The 13,225-nt window shown below is 36.9% G+C and overlaps 2 protein-coding genes and 1 pseudogene across 2 annotated transcripts; all 3 read left to right on the forward strand.

The window, feature by feature from the left end:
- The first annotated feature begins 685 nt into the window (after nt 1–685).
- On the forward strand, nt 686–1,811 carry LOC132030199 (glycine-rich cell wall structural protein 1.8-like). Its single transcript, XM_059419724.1, has one exon. The coding sequence runs from the start codon at nt 737–739 to the stop codon at nt 1,553–1,555; it is 819 nt and encodes a 272-aa protein (XP_059275707.1). The 5' UTR covers nt 686–736; the 3' UTR covers nt 1,556–1,811.
- A 3,248-nt stretch (nt 1,812–5,059) lies between these two features.
- Nucleotides 5,060–6,262, forward strand: LOC132030201 (glycine-rich cell wall structural protein 1.8-like; annotated as a pseudogene).
- A 3,050-nt stretch (nt 6,263–9,312) lies between these two features.
- Nucleotides 9,313–9,904, forward strand: LOC132031772 (glycine-rich cell wall structural protein 1.8-like). Its single transcript, XM_059421683.1, has 2 exons — nt 9,313–9,423; nt 9,488–9,904. Exons 1-2 carry the CDS (start codon nt 9,313–9,315, stop codon nt 9,902–9,904), a joined length of 528 nt encoding a protein of 175 aa, XP_059277666.1.
- Nucleotides 9,905–13,225: the final 3,321 nt, after the last annotated feature.

Below are 13,225 nucleotides of genomic sequence, written 5' to 3' on the forward strand. Positions count from 1 at the left end.
TATTTTTTTATTTTGGTAACTAATATACTTAATATTCCACCCAAAAACAAAAAATTCTACTTGATTTATTCTTAATTTCACATTAGCATATAGGATTCAACCTCTTCTCAGTTTGCTGCTAAAACAAATTAAAATTTAACAATATGTTCACAAATGCACCTCAAATGGAGAATGCACAAAGCTTGGGAGGGGAGAAAACCTTTAAAGTAACTTAGGTAATTGTCCACCCCTAATGTAGTATATTGTTCTTCTTTCCTTTCTGTTATAGCACTAACTATTTTTATCCACGTTAATAATGAGAAAAAAAGTTGCTTCTACCCAAATAAAGTAAACTAATTGAATTACCTAAGTGAAATATATCCAAGAAACATATTGATCTATTGTAGGGTGAATTGTTTTGAATTTGGATGCCCAACGAGAAGCATAAAAAAAGATAAAGAGAATAAGTAGGGCCATCATATGTTATATTTGTTCGGTATACAATATGAAATATGGGAGACAGCACAAGCACACTAGCAAGTATACTAGACTTGGGAATTGAAATGAAATGAAACCAATTTTATGATAGTGCTGGTGAATTATATGGACCACCTTGTAGGGACTAAAGTAGCTGCAATTTTATATGCTTTTTGCATAGACGCGCTTTTCTAATCGTTCGAAACATCTATAAATAGCCTACAATCCATGCAATATCAATATTAAGTCGTGATTGAGGGATATATTCAACTGTATTCCAATGGCGAAGAATACTAGAGTTTTTAACGTTGTTTTCTTTATTTTATTGAGTATAGGAATATGTTCAGCTGCAAGAACCCTCATCAATCTTGATGTCGGTATTGGGGCCAAGGTTGGCGCCTATGCCGGTGGCGGTGGAGGAGGTTCGGGTGGAGGTAGTGGAGGTGGAGCTGTAGCTGGTGACCATGGTGGTTATGCCGGTGGAAGTGGTCGCGGTGAAGGAGGTGGCAGCGGATATGGTGCTGGTGGGGCACCGGGAGGTGAATATGGCGGAGGAGGTGGCGGTGGCAGTGGTGGTGGTGGCGGAGGAGCGGCTGCTGGTGGAGCACATGGTGGTGGATCCGGTGCAGGTGAAGGAGGAGGAAGCGGTGGCGGATATGGAGCTGGTGGGGCTCCAGGGGGTGGATATGGTGGTGGAGGTGGCCACGGAGGTGGTGGTGGCAGCGGTGGTGCTGCTGCAGGTGGAGCACATGGAGGTGGATCTGGTGCAGGTGAAGGAGGAGGAAGTGGTGGTGGATATGGTGCTGGTGGGGCAGCAGGCGGTGGTGGTGGTGGTGGAGGAGGCCACGGAGGTGGTGGCGGAGGTGGTTCAGCAGGGGGAGCTGGTGGAGCATCAGGTGGCGGCTACGGAGGTGGTGAAGGAGCCGGTGGCGGTGCAGGCGGAGGTCATGGAGCTGGAGGATACGGTGGAGGCGGTGGAGGTGGGGCCGGCGGAGGAGGAGCCTATGCCGGTGGTGAAGGGGGTGGACATGCAGGTGGATATGGTGGTGGTGAAGGGGGTGGATCCGGACATGGTGGTGGTGGCGGCTATGCCCCTTGAAAGCTTATTCTCTTCACAATTTGTGAACAATATAGGATTTCCTCTTATCTAAACTATTAAAAATAACATGATCAAATTATGGTAAGAGCAGGTCTAATTGATGAAAGCAAATTAATATTGTTGCAGCTAGAAAAGTGCTCTTAATATATGTGCACGCTTGTTTTTACTTTTAGTTTTAATGTAAGAAAGATGTCTAAACAAAGATATCTTCTGCAAATTGGTGCATTTAATTAATGTAATAAAATGGTTTGGCAAATTCCTGTGTATGTTCTCTGTACGTTGCATGCATGCTATATCTATATAATATTTCTATTACATTGGACGATCTCACAATTACAGGTGAAAAGAACATAAAGAGTGCTATTTTAGGAGTAATAACTAAACAAAGAAAGAAAATAGCAACAGGAAGATGTACTATACTGTGCGTGCAAAGAACAATGGAATAAAGTTCTGGTAAACTTATGCTATAGTAATTAATATACTACGGGTGTGTTTGGTATGGACAATAAAAATATTTTTCAAATTTTGCAAGATTTAGCTGGTCAAAATATTTTGAAAAATAGTTTTTCTAGAAAATAAATTACTTAAAGTTCAGAAATATGATGGCTCTGATTGGAAGTAAGGAAAACAAGCTTCATAAATTGCACTCCAATTAATAGTTTCTTCCCCATCCCCCAATACCCTATCAGAATTACCTACCCCCTCCCCAGATCACCACCCCTCGTCCCACCCTGATAGTATTTGCCTAGATTAAATATAAATAATCTTGAAACAATATTTCAGTTTACTTGCCAAATTCCATCAGAAAATAAGTGCGAAAACTAAAAAATATTTTTTTTGCAGAACATTTTTGTCTTACCAAACAAGCCATGAGTATATATGATGGTTTAGTTTTCCAAAGATAATCTGTAAACTTGGAGCACCGACCGCCTCATCAGGGATCAATATTGGGGCATGGCAATTCCAGTTACGAATTCCACTTTCGGAGGACCAATATTTTTTATGTAGATCTTGGGTAAGAGGGAATTAACTTCATTTACTTTTGGCCAGAAAGCCTAGCTTGGGGAAGCGATTAATTTAGCTCCTTCAAGTCCGGGAGGTTGCGCAAGGAGAAAATAAATGTGATATAAATTTAAGAGAGAATGAAACATTTTACTTCTTCCGTCCCAAAAAGATTATCCTCTTTTGACTTGGCACAAAATTTAAGAAATAAAGGAAGACTTTTGAAATGTGTAATCCAAAACAAGCCTTAGATATTTGTGTGACTGTAAATCATCTCATAAAGTTAAATTATTTCTAAATATAGAAAGGGAACAATCTTTTTGAGACAGACTAAAAAGGAAAGGAGAACAATTTTTTTGGGACAGAGGGAGCATATATTATCTATAAGACTTTTGAACTTGTGATTGTAAACATGACATGACATTTGTGGAGTTAATTCCTCAAATGGTCACTGAACTTATAGAAAAGTTCTACTAAAGTAACTTTTGAATTTTTTCGGACAATAAGGTCATCAAACTATGTCCTTATTTCCAATAAAGTAAATTAACCCATTTTTAGACATAAAACCCCTTAACTCATATATAAATTATAAAACCCATTACCTAGGCACAATTTTTGGATACTCCAAAATTCGTGTTCAAGTTTTAATAATAAAATAGAAATATTCAAATAATATTTCAAGCTATAAGAATAAAACACTATAATCGTTCAAACTTTAAGTATGCTATAAGCTGATTTTCTTTGTTATATCAACATCTTTTGAACTATTTTGATATTTTTCTATTGTTCAAAGTCAGAAGTTAAATATTTTACTGAATAGAAGTGCTTGGACATAATTGAAACACATGAGACGTTATATAAATCCATGATGCATGTAATTATTATTTTCGGTTTATATATATATAGACACACACACACACACACACATAGAGAGAGAGAGAGAGAGAGAGAGAGAGAGAGAGAGAATTAGAACGAGATTGGTTTATTGGTAGAATATTTGGATAAATTTTCTCAAGAAAAAAATCGTGTTGGATAGCGACGTCGCAAAACTGAAAACACTCTTACAATTAGTTGTATATATGCTTTCTAAAATATAAAAATTTTACATTAATTGTAATCCACTTATTTATAAAACTGAAATAAAATCAAAATATTACAAGTTCACCTCCAAGAAAATAAAAATACTAAATATTTTCTTTTATTATTGAAAATTTAAATTATCAGGGAGAATGATTTACAATCAGTTAAAAAACCTATAGTTAAGCTTTGTGCTCAGTTCTATTACCATTCAACTGTATCCTCTTATTGTCCACTGAGATATAATTTTGCAATATTCTGAAATTTTTATTAGAATTAAGATTTCACATTTTGAAAGTAAAATAGAAATATTCAAATGGGTTTTATAATTTAAAAATAGTTAAGGGGTTTTTATGTCAAAAAATGGATGGTTTTACTTTTTTGGAAACATAGACATAGTTTGATGACCTTATTGTCCAAAAAAATTCAAAAGTTACTTTATGAAGACTTTTCTACAAGTTCAATGACCATTTGTGGAATTGACTCGACATTTGTGATGTTATAAAAGTTTTTCATTAAGATAAATTAAAAAATTTAAAGTTAAATTGTGTTCAAATATAGAAATGCATTGTCCTTTTTTAAATGAAGTACGAATAAGGAAGTAGTGTAACATTAACAGAAATCGATGGAGTATTTGTTAGGCTCTTTTAAAGTATGATTCAAGCTTATAAATAATGTCGAATTTGGATAATTAATCTTTCTTCTCAATTCTCATAGTAGTCAAATAGAAGTATCCGTTCTAAGAAACTAAAGGTGACAACACTATCCGGTTGTAACAAGAAGCATAGAATTATTGTTTGGGAGGACAGCCTAGAGATGCCTCGTTGCCGTTTCTCTCTCTCACATATATTGAAACTAGATCAATTTTTTTCTAATTAAGAGTCAAATATTGAAAAAATATATGGAAAACCAGTAGAGCTTAAATTATGGATCTGCTCTGAACATATCACGAATAATTTGATCATTTTTAAGTCTTTTAACAATGTAACAAAATCAGCGAATTCCATGAAGATGCTAAGAACTCCAAAAACGAAAATCTTTCTTTCCTAACCATAAATCTTACATTAATAATTCTCCACTTCTAATACCTTAAACACTCCAGATTATCGTCAGTATATACAGTCAGTAAACAAATAATGTACTAGCTAGTATAGCATAGGATCTAGCTAGCTAGTTGGAGGATTATGTAACCACCTACATTCCCCTCGCAAGTGTGGAAATGGTTTGAATTTGATAGACTGAAGTTCATGATCATCAAGATTAGGACTTACCATAGACGCATTAGGGTGTGATGATAAAGTTGTGGATGCCAGCAAATGAGCAAAAGCACACTACTGTGGTCGATCAGTGCAAATATAAAGTCATTTTAGTGTATTTCTTCCTTTCCTTTTTATACTTTGGAGTTTGGTGTGATTATTTCCCTAGCTCTTTATATGTGCTTTTGGCATAGACGCGCTTTCCTTATCTTTCGAAACATCTATAAATAGCCTACAATCCATGCAATATTCATATTAAGTAGCGGTTGAGGGATATATTCAAGTGTATTCCAATGGCGAAGAGCACTAGAGTTTTTAACATTGTTTTCTTTATTTTATTGAGTATAGGAATATGTTCAGCTGCAAGAACCCTCATCAATCTTGATGTTGGTATTGGGGCTAAGGTTGGCGCCTATGCCGGTGGCGGTGGAGGAGGTTCGGGTGGAGGTAGTGGAGGTGGAGCTGTAGCTGGTGACCATGGTGATTATGCCGGTGGAAGTGGTCGCGGTGAAGGAGGTGGCAGCGGATATGGTGCTGGTGGGGCACCGGGAGGTGGATACGGCGGTGGAGGTGGCGGTGGCAGTGGTGGTGGTGGCGGAGGAGCGGCTGCTGGTGGAGCACATGGTGGTGGATCCGGTGCAGGTGAAGGAGGAGGAAGCGGTGGCGGATATGGAGCTGGTGGGGCGCCAGGCGGTGGATATGGTAGTGGAGGTGGCCACGGAGGTGGTGGTGGCAGCGGTGGTGCTGCTGCAGGTGGAGCACATGGAGGTGGATCTGGTGCAGGTGAAGGAGGAGGAAGTGGTGGTGGATATGGTGCTGGTGGGGCAGCAGGCGGTGGTGGTGGTGGTGGAGGAGGCCACGGAGGTGGTGGCGGAGGTGGTTCAGCAGGGGGAGCTGGTGGAGCATCAGGTGGCGGCTACGGAGGTGGTGAAGGAGCCGGTGGCGGTGCAGGCGGAGGTCATGGAGCTGGAGGATACGGTGGTGGGAGGCGGTGGAGGTGGGGCCGGCGGAGGAGGAGCCTATGCCGGTGGTGAAGGGGGTGGACATGCAGGTGGATATGGTGGTGGTGAAGGGGGTGGATCCGGACATGGTGGTGGTGGCGGCTATGCCCCTTGAAAGCTTATTCTCTCCACAATTTGTGAACAATATAGGATTTCCTCTTATCTATACTATTAAAAATAACGTGATGAAATTATGGTAAGAGGAGGTCTAATTGATGAAAGCAAATTAATATTGTTGCAGCTAGAAAAGTGCTCTTAATATATGTGCACGCTTGTTTTTACTTTTAGTTTTAATGTAAGAAAGATGTCTAAACAAAGATATCTACTGCAAATTGGTGCATTTAATTAATGTAAGAAAATGGTTTGGCAAATTCCTGTGTATGTTCTCTGTACGTTGCATGCATGCTATATCTATATAGTACTTCTATTACGTTGGACGATCTCACAATTACAGGTGAAAAGAACAAAACGAGTGCTATTTTAGGAGTAATAACTAAAGAAAGAAAGAAAAGAGCAACATCTTAGAAAGAAAAGAGCAACAGGAAGATGTTGCCCTTGAAGTACCATACTATACGTGCAAAGAACAATGGAATAAAGTTCCGGTAAAATTATGCTATAGTAATTAATATACTACGGGTGTGTTTGGTATGGAAAATAAAAATATTTTTCAAATTTTGCAATATTTAATTGGTCACAATGTTTTGAAAAATAATTTTTTTTAGAAAATAAATTCTTTAATGTTCAGAAAAATGATGGCTCTGGTTGGAAGTAAGGAAAAACAAGTTTCATAAATTACACTCCAATTAATTGTTTCTTCCCCATCCCCCAATACCCCTATCAAAATTACCTACCCCCTCCCCCGACCACCACCCCTCGTCCCACCCTTATAGTATTTGCCTAGATTAAATATAAATATTCTTCAAACAATATTTTCAGTTTACTTGCCAAATTACATCAGAAAATAAGTGCGAAAACTAGAAATAATTTTTGTGGAGAACATTTTTCTCTTCATACCAAACAAGCACTGAGTATATATGATGGTTTAGTTTTCCTAGATAATTTCTAAACTTGACTCATCAGGGTTCAACGTGGCATGGCAATTCCAGTTACGAATTCCTCTTTCGAAGGACCAATATTTTTGATATAGATCTTGGGTAAGAGGGAAATTAACCATCGATCACTCTTGTTCAAAGTGGTTGAGGGAGTTCTCTCCACACCACTAGGTCATGAGTTCAAGGCTGGTACAAAAAGAAAAAAGATGAAATAAGAGAGAGAAAGATTTTAATTCCTTCAAGTACGGGAAGTTGTGTATGGAAAAAAGAAGTGTGATATAAATTTAAGAGAGAGAAAGATTTTAACAATTATAGTTTTGAATATGTCATCATATATGTTGGCTATAAGACTTTTGAACTTATGATGGTAAACATGACATAACATTTGTGATGTTATAAAAACTTGTCCTTAAGATAAATTATAAAATTTAAAGTTAAATTTTGTTCAAATATAAAAATGCATAGTTCTTTTTTAAACGAAGTACGGATAAGAAAGTAGTGTAACATAAAGAGAAACGAATGGAGTATTTGTTAGGGTCTTCTAAAGTTGTGATTCAAGCTTATAAAAAATGTGGAATTTGGACAATTAATCTTTCTTCTCAATTCTCACAGTAGTCAAATAGAAGTATCGGTGACAATACCATCGGCCGGTTGTAACAAGAAGCATAGAATTATTGTTTGGGAGGACAACCTAGAGATGCCTCGTTGCCGTTTCTCTCTCACACATATAATAAAACTAGATCAATATTTTTCTATTTAAGATTCAAATATTGAAAAAATATATGGAAAACCAGTAGAGCTTAAATTATGAATTTGTCTCTGAACATATCACGAATAATATGATCATTTACCGGGCGGCCTTTGCCGTTGAATTTAAGTCTTTTAACAATATAACAAAATCAGCAAATTCACTGAATATGCTAAGAACTCCAAAAAAGAAAATCTTCTTTCCTGACCATAAATCTTACATTAATAATTCTCCACTTCGAATACCTTAAATGCTCCAGATTATCACCAGTATCTACAATCATTAAACAAATAATGTACTAGTATAGGCTCAGTGGCGGAGGTAGGATTTTCTTCAAGAGGGTTTAAAAGATGAAGAAGTAACACAAGAAAATTAAGGATGAAAAACGAAGCGGGGACCCTGTGTGTTTTAGTAATAACTGTCGTCCCTTCAACCCTATATTATTTTGAAAATTGTAAAGATTCTTGAAAAAGGTGTAAGAATTAAATTACTAATATTATAATACATATTCAACATCCAATTAAAAATAAAAAATAAAAAAATGTGCTCAACAAATGATGCTGTCATAGTTAATAAGATTAACTACTTAATATAATTCGAACAGAAATTTCATTTTACCAATAGAGTATAAGTAGCCACTATTAAAACCAATTTGCAAAAGGTGATTTGCCCAGGTTATTTAAGTTAAGTTGATAAAGCCTTTATTATTTTGTAATGATGATGTTTAGAAGTTGATGAAGCATTTATTTGCAAGAGCTTAAAAAAGGTAAAACTTAAAAAGTAATTAACAAAGTGTTGAGGAGAAAACCAACCCTTAGAGCTAGCAGAGCAATAAAATTGATATTGATAGAATTAGGTAGTTAGGGCTGCATGTGCTCCATTATTTGAAAGATGAAAGATTATTAGCCCCACCTCAAATAATAGGGACTTTTTCGAATGGAAGTCCTCACAAAAAGGACCACTTTGGATCTTTCAAACTATAGCTAAAAGTTTACAAAGTAAAAATCGAAAAAATGCTTAAGCGAGTGCATCAGTGATTCAAACCTGTGACGTTGACACACTTTTGAACCCCTCAACCATCAAACCAAGCCTCTTAATTGTATCAAGGGGTTCATTATAAGATATATAAACGTAAAAGTCAAATTTGGCCCTATATATATAATGTAATTTTCCGGTGAAGGGTGTTCGGATGAACCCCTCGCCACCGCCTAGCTCCGCACCTGAGTATAGCATAGTATCTAACTAGTGGAGGATTATGTAACCACCTACATTCCCCGCGCAAGTGTGAAAATGGTTTGAATTCGATAGACATGAAGTTCATGATCATCAAGATTAGGACTTACCATAGACGCATTATGGTGTGATGATAAAGTTGTGGATGCCAGCAAATGAGCAAAAGCACACTACTGTGGTCGATCAGTGCAAATATAAAATCATCTTAGTGTATTTCTTCCTTCTCTTTTTCCACTTTGGAGTTTGGTGTGATTATTTACCTAGCTCTTTATATCTGCTTTTTGCATAGACACGCTTTCCTTATCTTTCGAAACATCTATAAATAGCCTACAATCCATGCAATATTCATATTAAGTCGTGGTTGAGGGATATATTCAACTGTATTCCAATGGCGAAGAGTACTAGAGTTTTTAACATTGTTTTCTTTATTTTATTGAGTATAGGAATATGTTCAGCTGCAAGAACCCTCATCAATCTTGATGTTGGTATTGGGGCTAAGGTTGGCGCCTATGCCGGTGGCGGTGGAGGAGGTTCCGGTGGAGGTGGTGGAAATGGAGTTGTAGCTGGCGACCATTGGTGGTTATGCCGGTGGAAGTGGTAGCGGTGAAGGTGGTGGCAGCGGATATGGTGCTGGTGGGACACCGGGAGGTGGATACAGCAGTGGAGGTGGCGGTGGAAGTGGTGGTGGTGGCGGAGGAGGGGCTGCTGGTGGAGCACGTGGTGGTGCATCCGGTGCAGGTGAAGGAGCAGGAAGTGGTGGTGGTGGAGGTGGCTCAGCAGGGGGAGCTGGTGGAGCATCAGGTGGCGGCTACGGAAGTGGTGAAGGTGCCGGTGGAGCTCATAGAGGAGGATACGGTGGCGGTGGTTCAGGCGGAGGAGGAGCCTATGCCGGTGGTGAAGGGGGTGGACATGCTGGTGGATATGGTGGTGGTGAAGGGGGTGGATCCGGCCATGGTGGTGGTGGCGGCTATGCCCCTTGAAATCTTATTTATTCTCTTCACAATTTGCACACACTAAAGGATTTCCTCTTCTTAATTATCTACACTTATTGAAAATAACATGATCAAATTGTTGCAAGAAGAGGTTACTTTCTAAAAGCAAAATTTAAATTGCTCTTAATATATGGGCATTCTTGTTTCTCTTGATTTGATTATCAGAATGATGTCTATAGAAAGATGTCTTGTGATACTTGGTGCATTTAATTATCAGAAAAATGTTTTGTCAAATTCCTGTATATTCTCTATATGTTGCATGCATGCCATAGTTAGCAACATTACATTGGACGATCTCGAGATAACAGTTGAAAAGAGCATAAAATGTTAATTAAACTTCTATCTAATAACTAAAGAATGAAAGTTGCCCTTAAAGTCCACATAAAGAACAAGGGGTACAGCGATTCTAGTTACGCATTCCTCTTCCTTTTAAGGAGCAGGGACCAAACTCATGTCTGAAATGTTGGTAGTATATTATAAGAGGGAATTAAACTTCATTTACTTTTATCCCGTCAATTCCTAGCAAAATTCATTAAGCTCCTTCAACCACGGGGAGTTACACTTAGGAAGAAAGATTCAAAGTATCTGATTGGACGAGGATTCAAAGTATCTGATTGGACGAGTTTAAGGCAACTTTAATACACCTATAGGGTCATCGGACTGCTAGAAATTGTTAAGTATTTGATTGGACGAGTTTAAGGCAACTTTAATACACCTATTGGGTTATCGGTCGGCTAGAAATAAAGGTTTTTCTCACTGACATTCAGTGAAAAATTATGTTATAAAACATCATTTTCCACCTCATTCCTACCGAATCAAATTTCCTCATTCGGAAATGATAAATAGTGGAAATGCATTCATTTGAAACGCTAGGAACTTCCTAATTTTTTCATGTGAAAACACTACTCCGTAATATTTAGATTTTTCCACTGACATTCAGTGGGAATAGTCACTGAACATTTTCAGTGAGAAAATAGTGATTTTTATGTAGTGTTGGTTAAACCATTAAGGTCACTCAAAAAACGGTTAACCAAACCAATAGATTAATAGCATAAAACAAAAAGCCGTTTTCAAACCATTAAAACGATTAACTAATGATAATTAATTTTTTTGAGTTCAGTTTCTCGGTTAAGTCAAAATATGCACACTTCTAAATGGAACAGAGGGAGCACATGTTGCCATGTTGGTTCTTTAATTTCAAGGTTATTTATCAAGCTTGTAATGTCGAATTTGAAAATTTGTCTTCTCACAGTAGTCGAATATCTGTTCCAAAGAAACTAATTGAGGGTGACATTATTGTCCAGCGGTAACAAGGAGCATAGAATTACAATCATAGAGTGTAAAAATCCCTTTAATAGTTAGTGAGCTCTAAATTAATAATTTGTGCATATTAAATAAATATCTTAAGACAAATATTAAAGTTTGGACCATGTACAATTAATGAATTCAATTGAACCTGTACCTTGATCTCTGGCTCCGCCCCTGACTACAATTGTATTTGGAAGGGAATACCTGGCCTCTTAATCCAAGATTTCAGAATCAATTTTACAGAAAGACATACTATGTATGTACAATCAAGATTTCGTATCCTCTGTCAGCTACTCCAAGTAGCAGACATATAAGTAGTGGCGGGCAAACTTGCCTTCTCTTTTCCCTTATAATCGCACATAAAATTTAAAATGAAAAAGTGATGAAATGGTGGTTAAAACCGTGCAATTGTGAATGTTCATCGTAATAAAACAATTTTTTTAAGAAAATATCTTTGTGCATTTATTTCTGTAGTACGGATTTGAGCCGTGGAAACAGACACTAATGCTTGCATTAGGATAGGTTGTCTACGCATCACTTGGGGTGAGGCCCTTCCCGAACTCTGCTAATGCGGTATCTTTGTGCTTTGGCACCTACGCCTAGTATATGTCACTAAAAGGTTAAATTACCTAGACCAATTTGTTGTTATTAACGTTCAATTTAACATATTCTTACAATCATATATACTACTACATAATGGTAAGCCTGTGCAAGCACGGGCCCAACCCGAAAAAATGAGTTAGTTTAGTAATAAAATTATGAAAGTATTATTAAATAAATACAATTACAGTTCAATTAGTTCAAATAGTATTTGTTATAGTCCTATATTTTTAGGTACAAGCGAATGGTATGAGCGCTAGTTTTGGGGAACTCCCTGCCTTCCACGATCCCATCAGCAGATTCTTATTTTCCCCCTCTACGGATGTAACATAAATTCATTTTAAAAAAGATACATACCAACTATATCTTAATCCTTTTTAAAGAAATATGTGTACACACATCTTAGTGTTTTTTGGGTTCAATCTAAATCCTCCCTTTTGTTTAAATTTCTTCTATTAATTTTCTCTAAGCTTAACTTTATCAACTTATGAACTTATTATGACTAAGTATCAGATACGCTCTTTATATTTTAAAATCAAACACTTGTATCTCCTATATTACGAAAATTCTACGCTTGCACCTCATGGAAGGCATATCTATAACTAAGTATATTAAAATATAATTATTAAAAAGTAAATTAAAAAAATTATGAATAAGAAGCTTTTGTGTATTTATTTTTACGAAATTTAATGAAGAAGATGTTTTTTTTAAATATCTTTATTCACTCATTTGATTAAAATAGAGGATAAACATTTTTAAAACATGTATATTTCAAAACTTATTACTCCCTCTGTCCATTTTTACTTGTCTTGTATATTAACAAGAGTTGTCCATTTTTATTTGTCCAGTTTGAAAAGTCAAGAGATAATTTACTATTTCATACCTATTTACCCTTACCATTAATTACTGGGTTGAAAAGTTCAAGGAATTCTTAGTGGCTGCACAACTTTTAAAATATGTTTTATTGATTTCAATCATTAGTTTACTTAACAATAATTAGGGGTTATATATTAAAATTATCATTCTAGTTTTGGCTCCTTAATAAGTGTGTCAAATCAATACATGACAAGTAAAGGTGTCAACCGGTTCGGGCTAACCGGTTTTAACCGGTAACCGGACCGGTTAAACCGGAACCGGAACCGGAACCGGTAGAACCGGTTAACCGGTTCCGGTTAACCGTATAATTGTATACCGGTCCGGTTCCAATATTTTAGGAACCGGAACCGGTTAAACCGGTAAAACCGGAACCGGACCGGTTAAACCGGTTTAACCGGTGAAAATTAAAAAAAAAAAAAAAAAAAAAAAAGGAAAGAGCCGTTGGGCCAGCCGTTAATGGACCGTTGGCAACGGTCCATTTGCAAAAATGGCCGTTGCCAAACGGCCATTTTGTTAATTTTTGGC

The sequence above is a fragment of the Lycium ferocissimum genome, chromosome 9, assembly GCF_029784015.1.
Source record: "Lycium ferocissimum isolate CSIRO_LF1 chromosome 9, AGI_CSIRO_Lferr_CH_V1, whole genome shotgun sequence".
NCBI classification, from domain to species: domain Eukaryota; kingdom Viridiplantae; phylum Streptophyta; class Magnoliopsida; order Solanales; family Solanaceae; genus Lycium; species Lycium ferocissimum.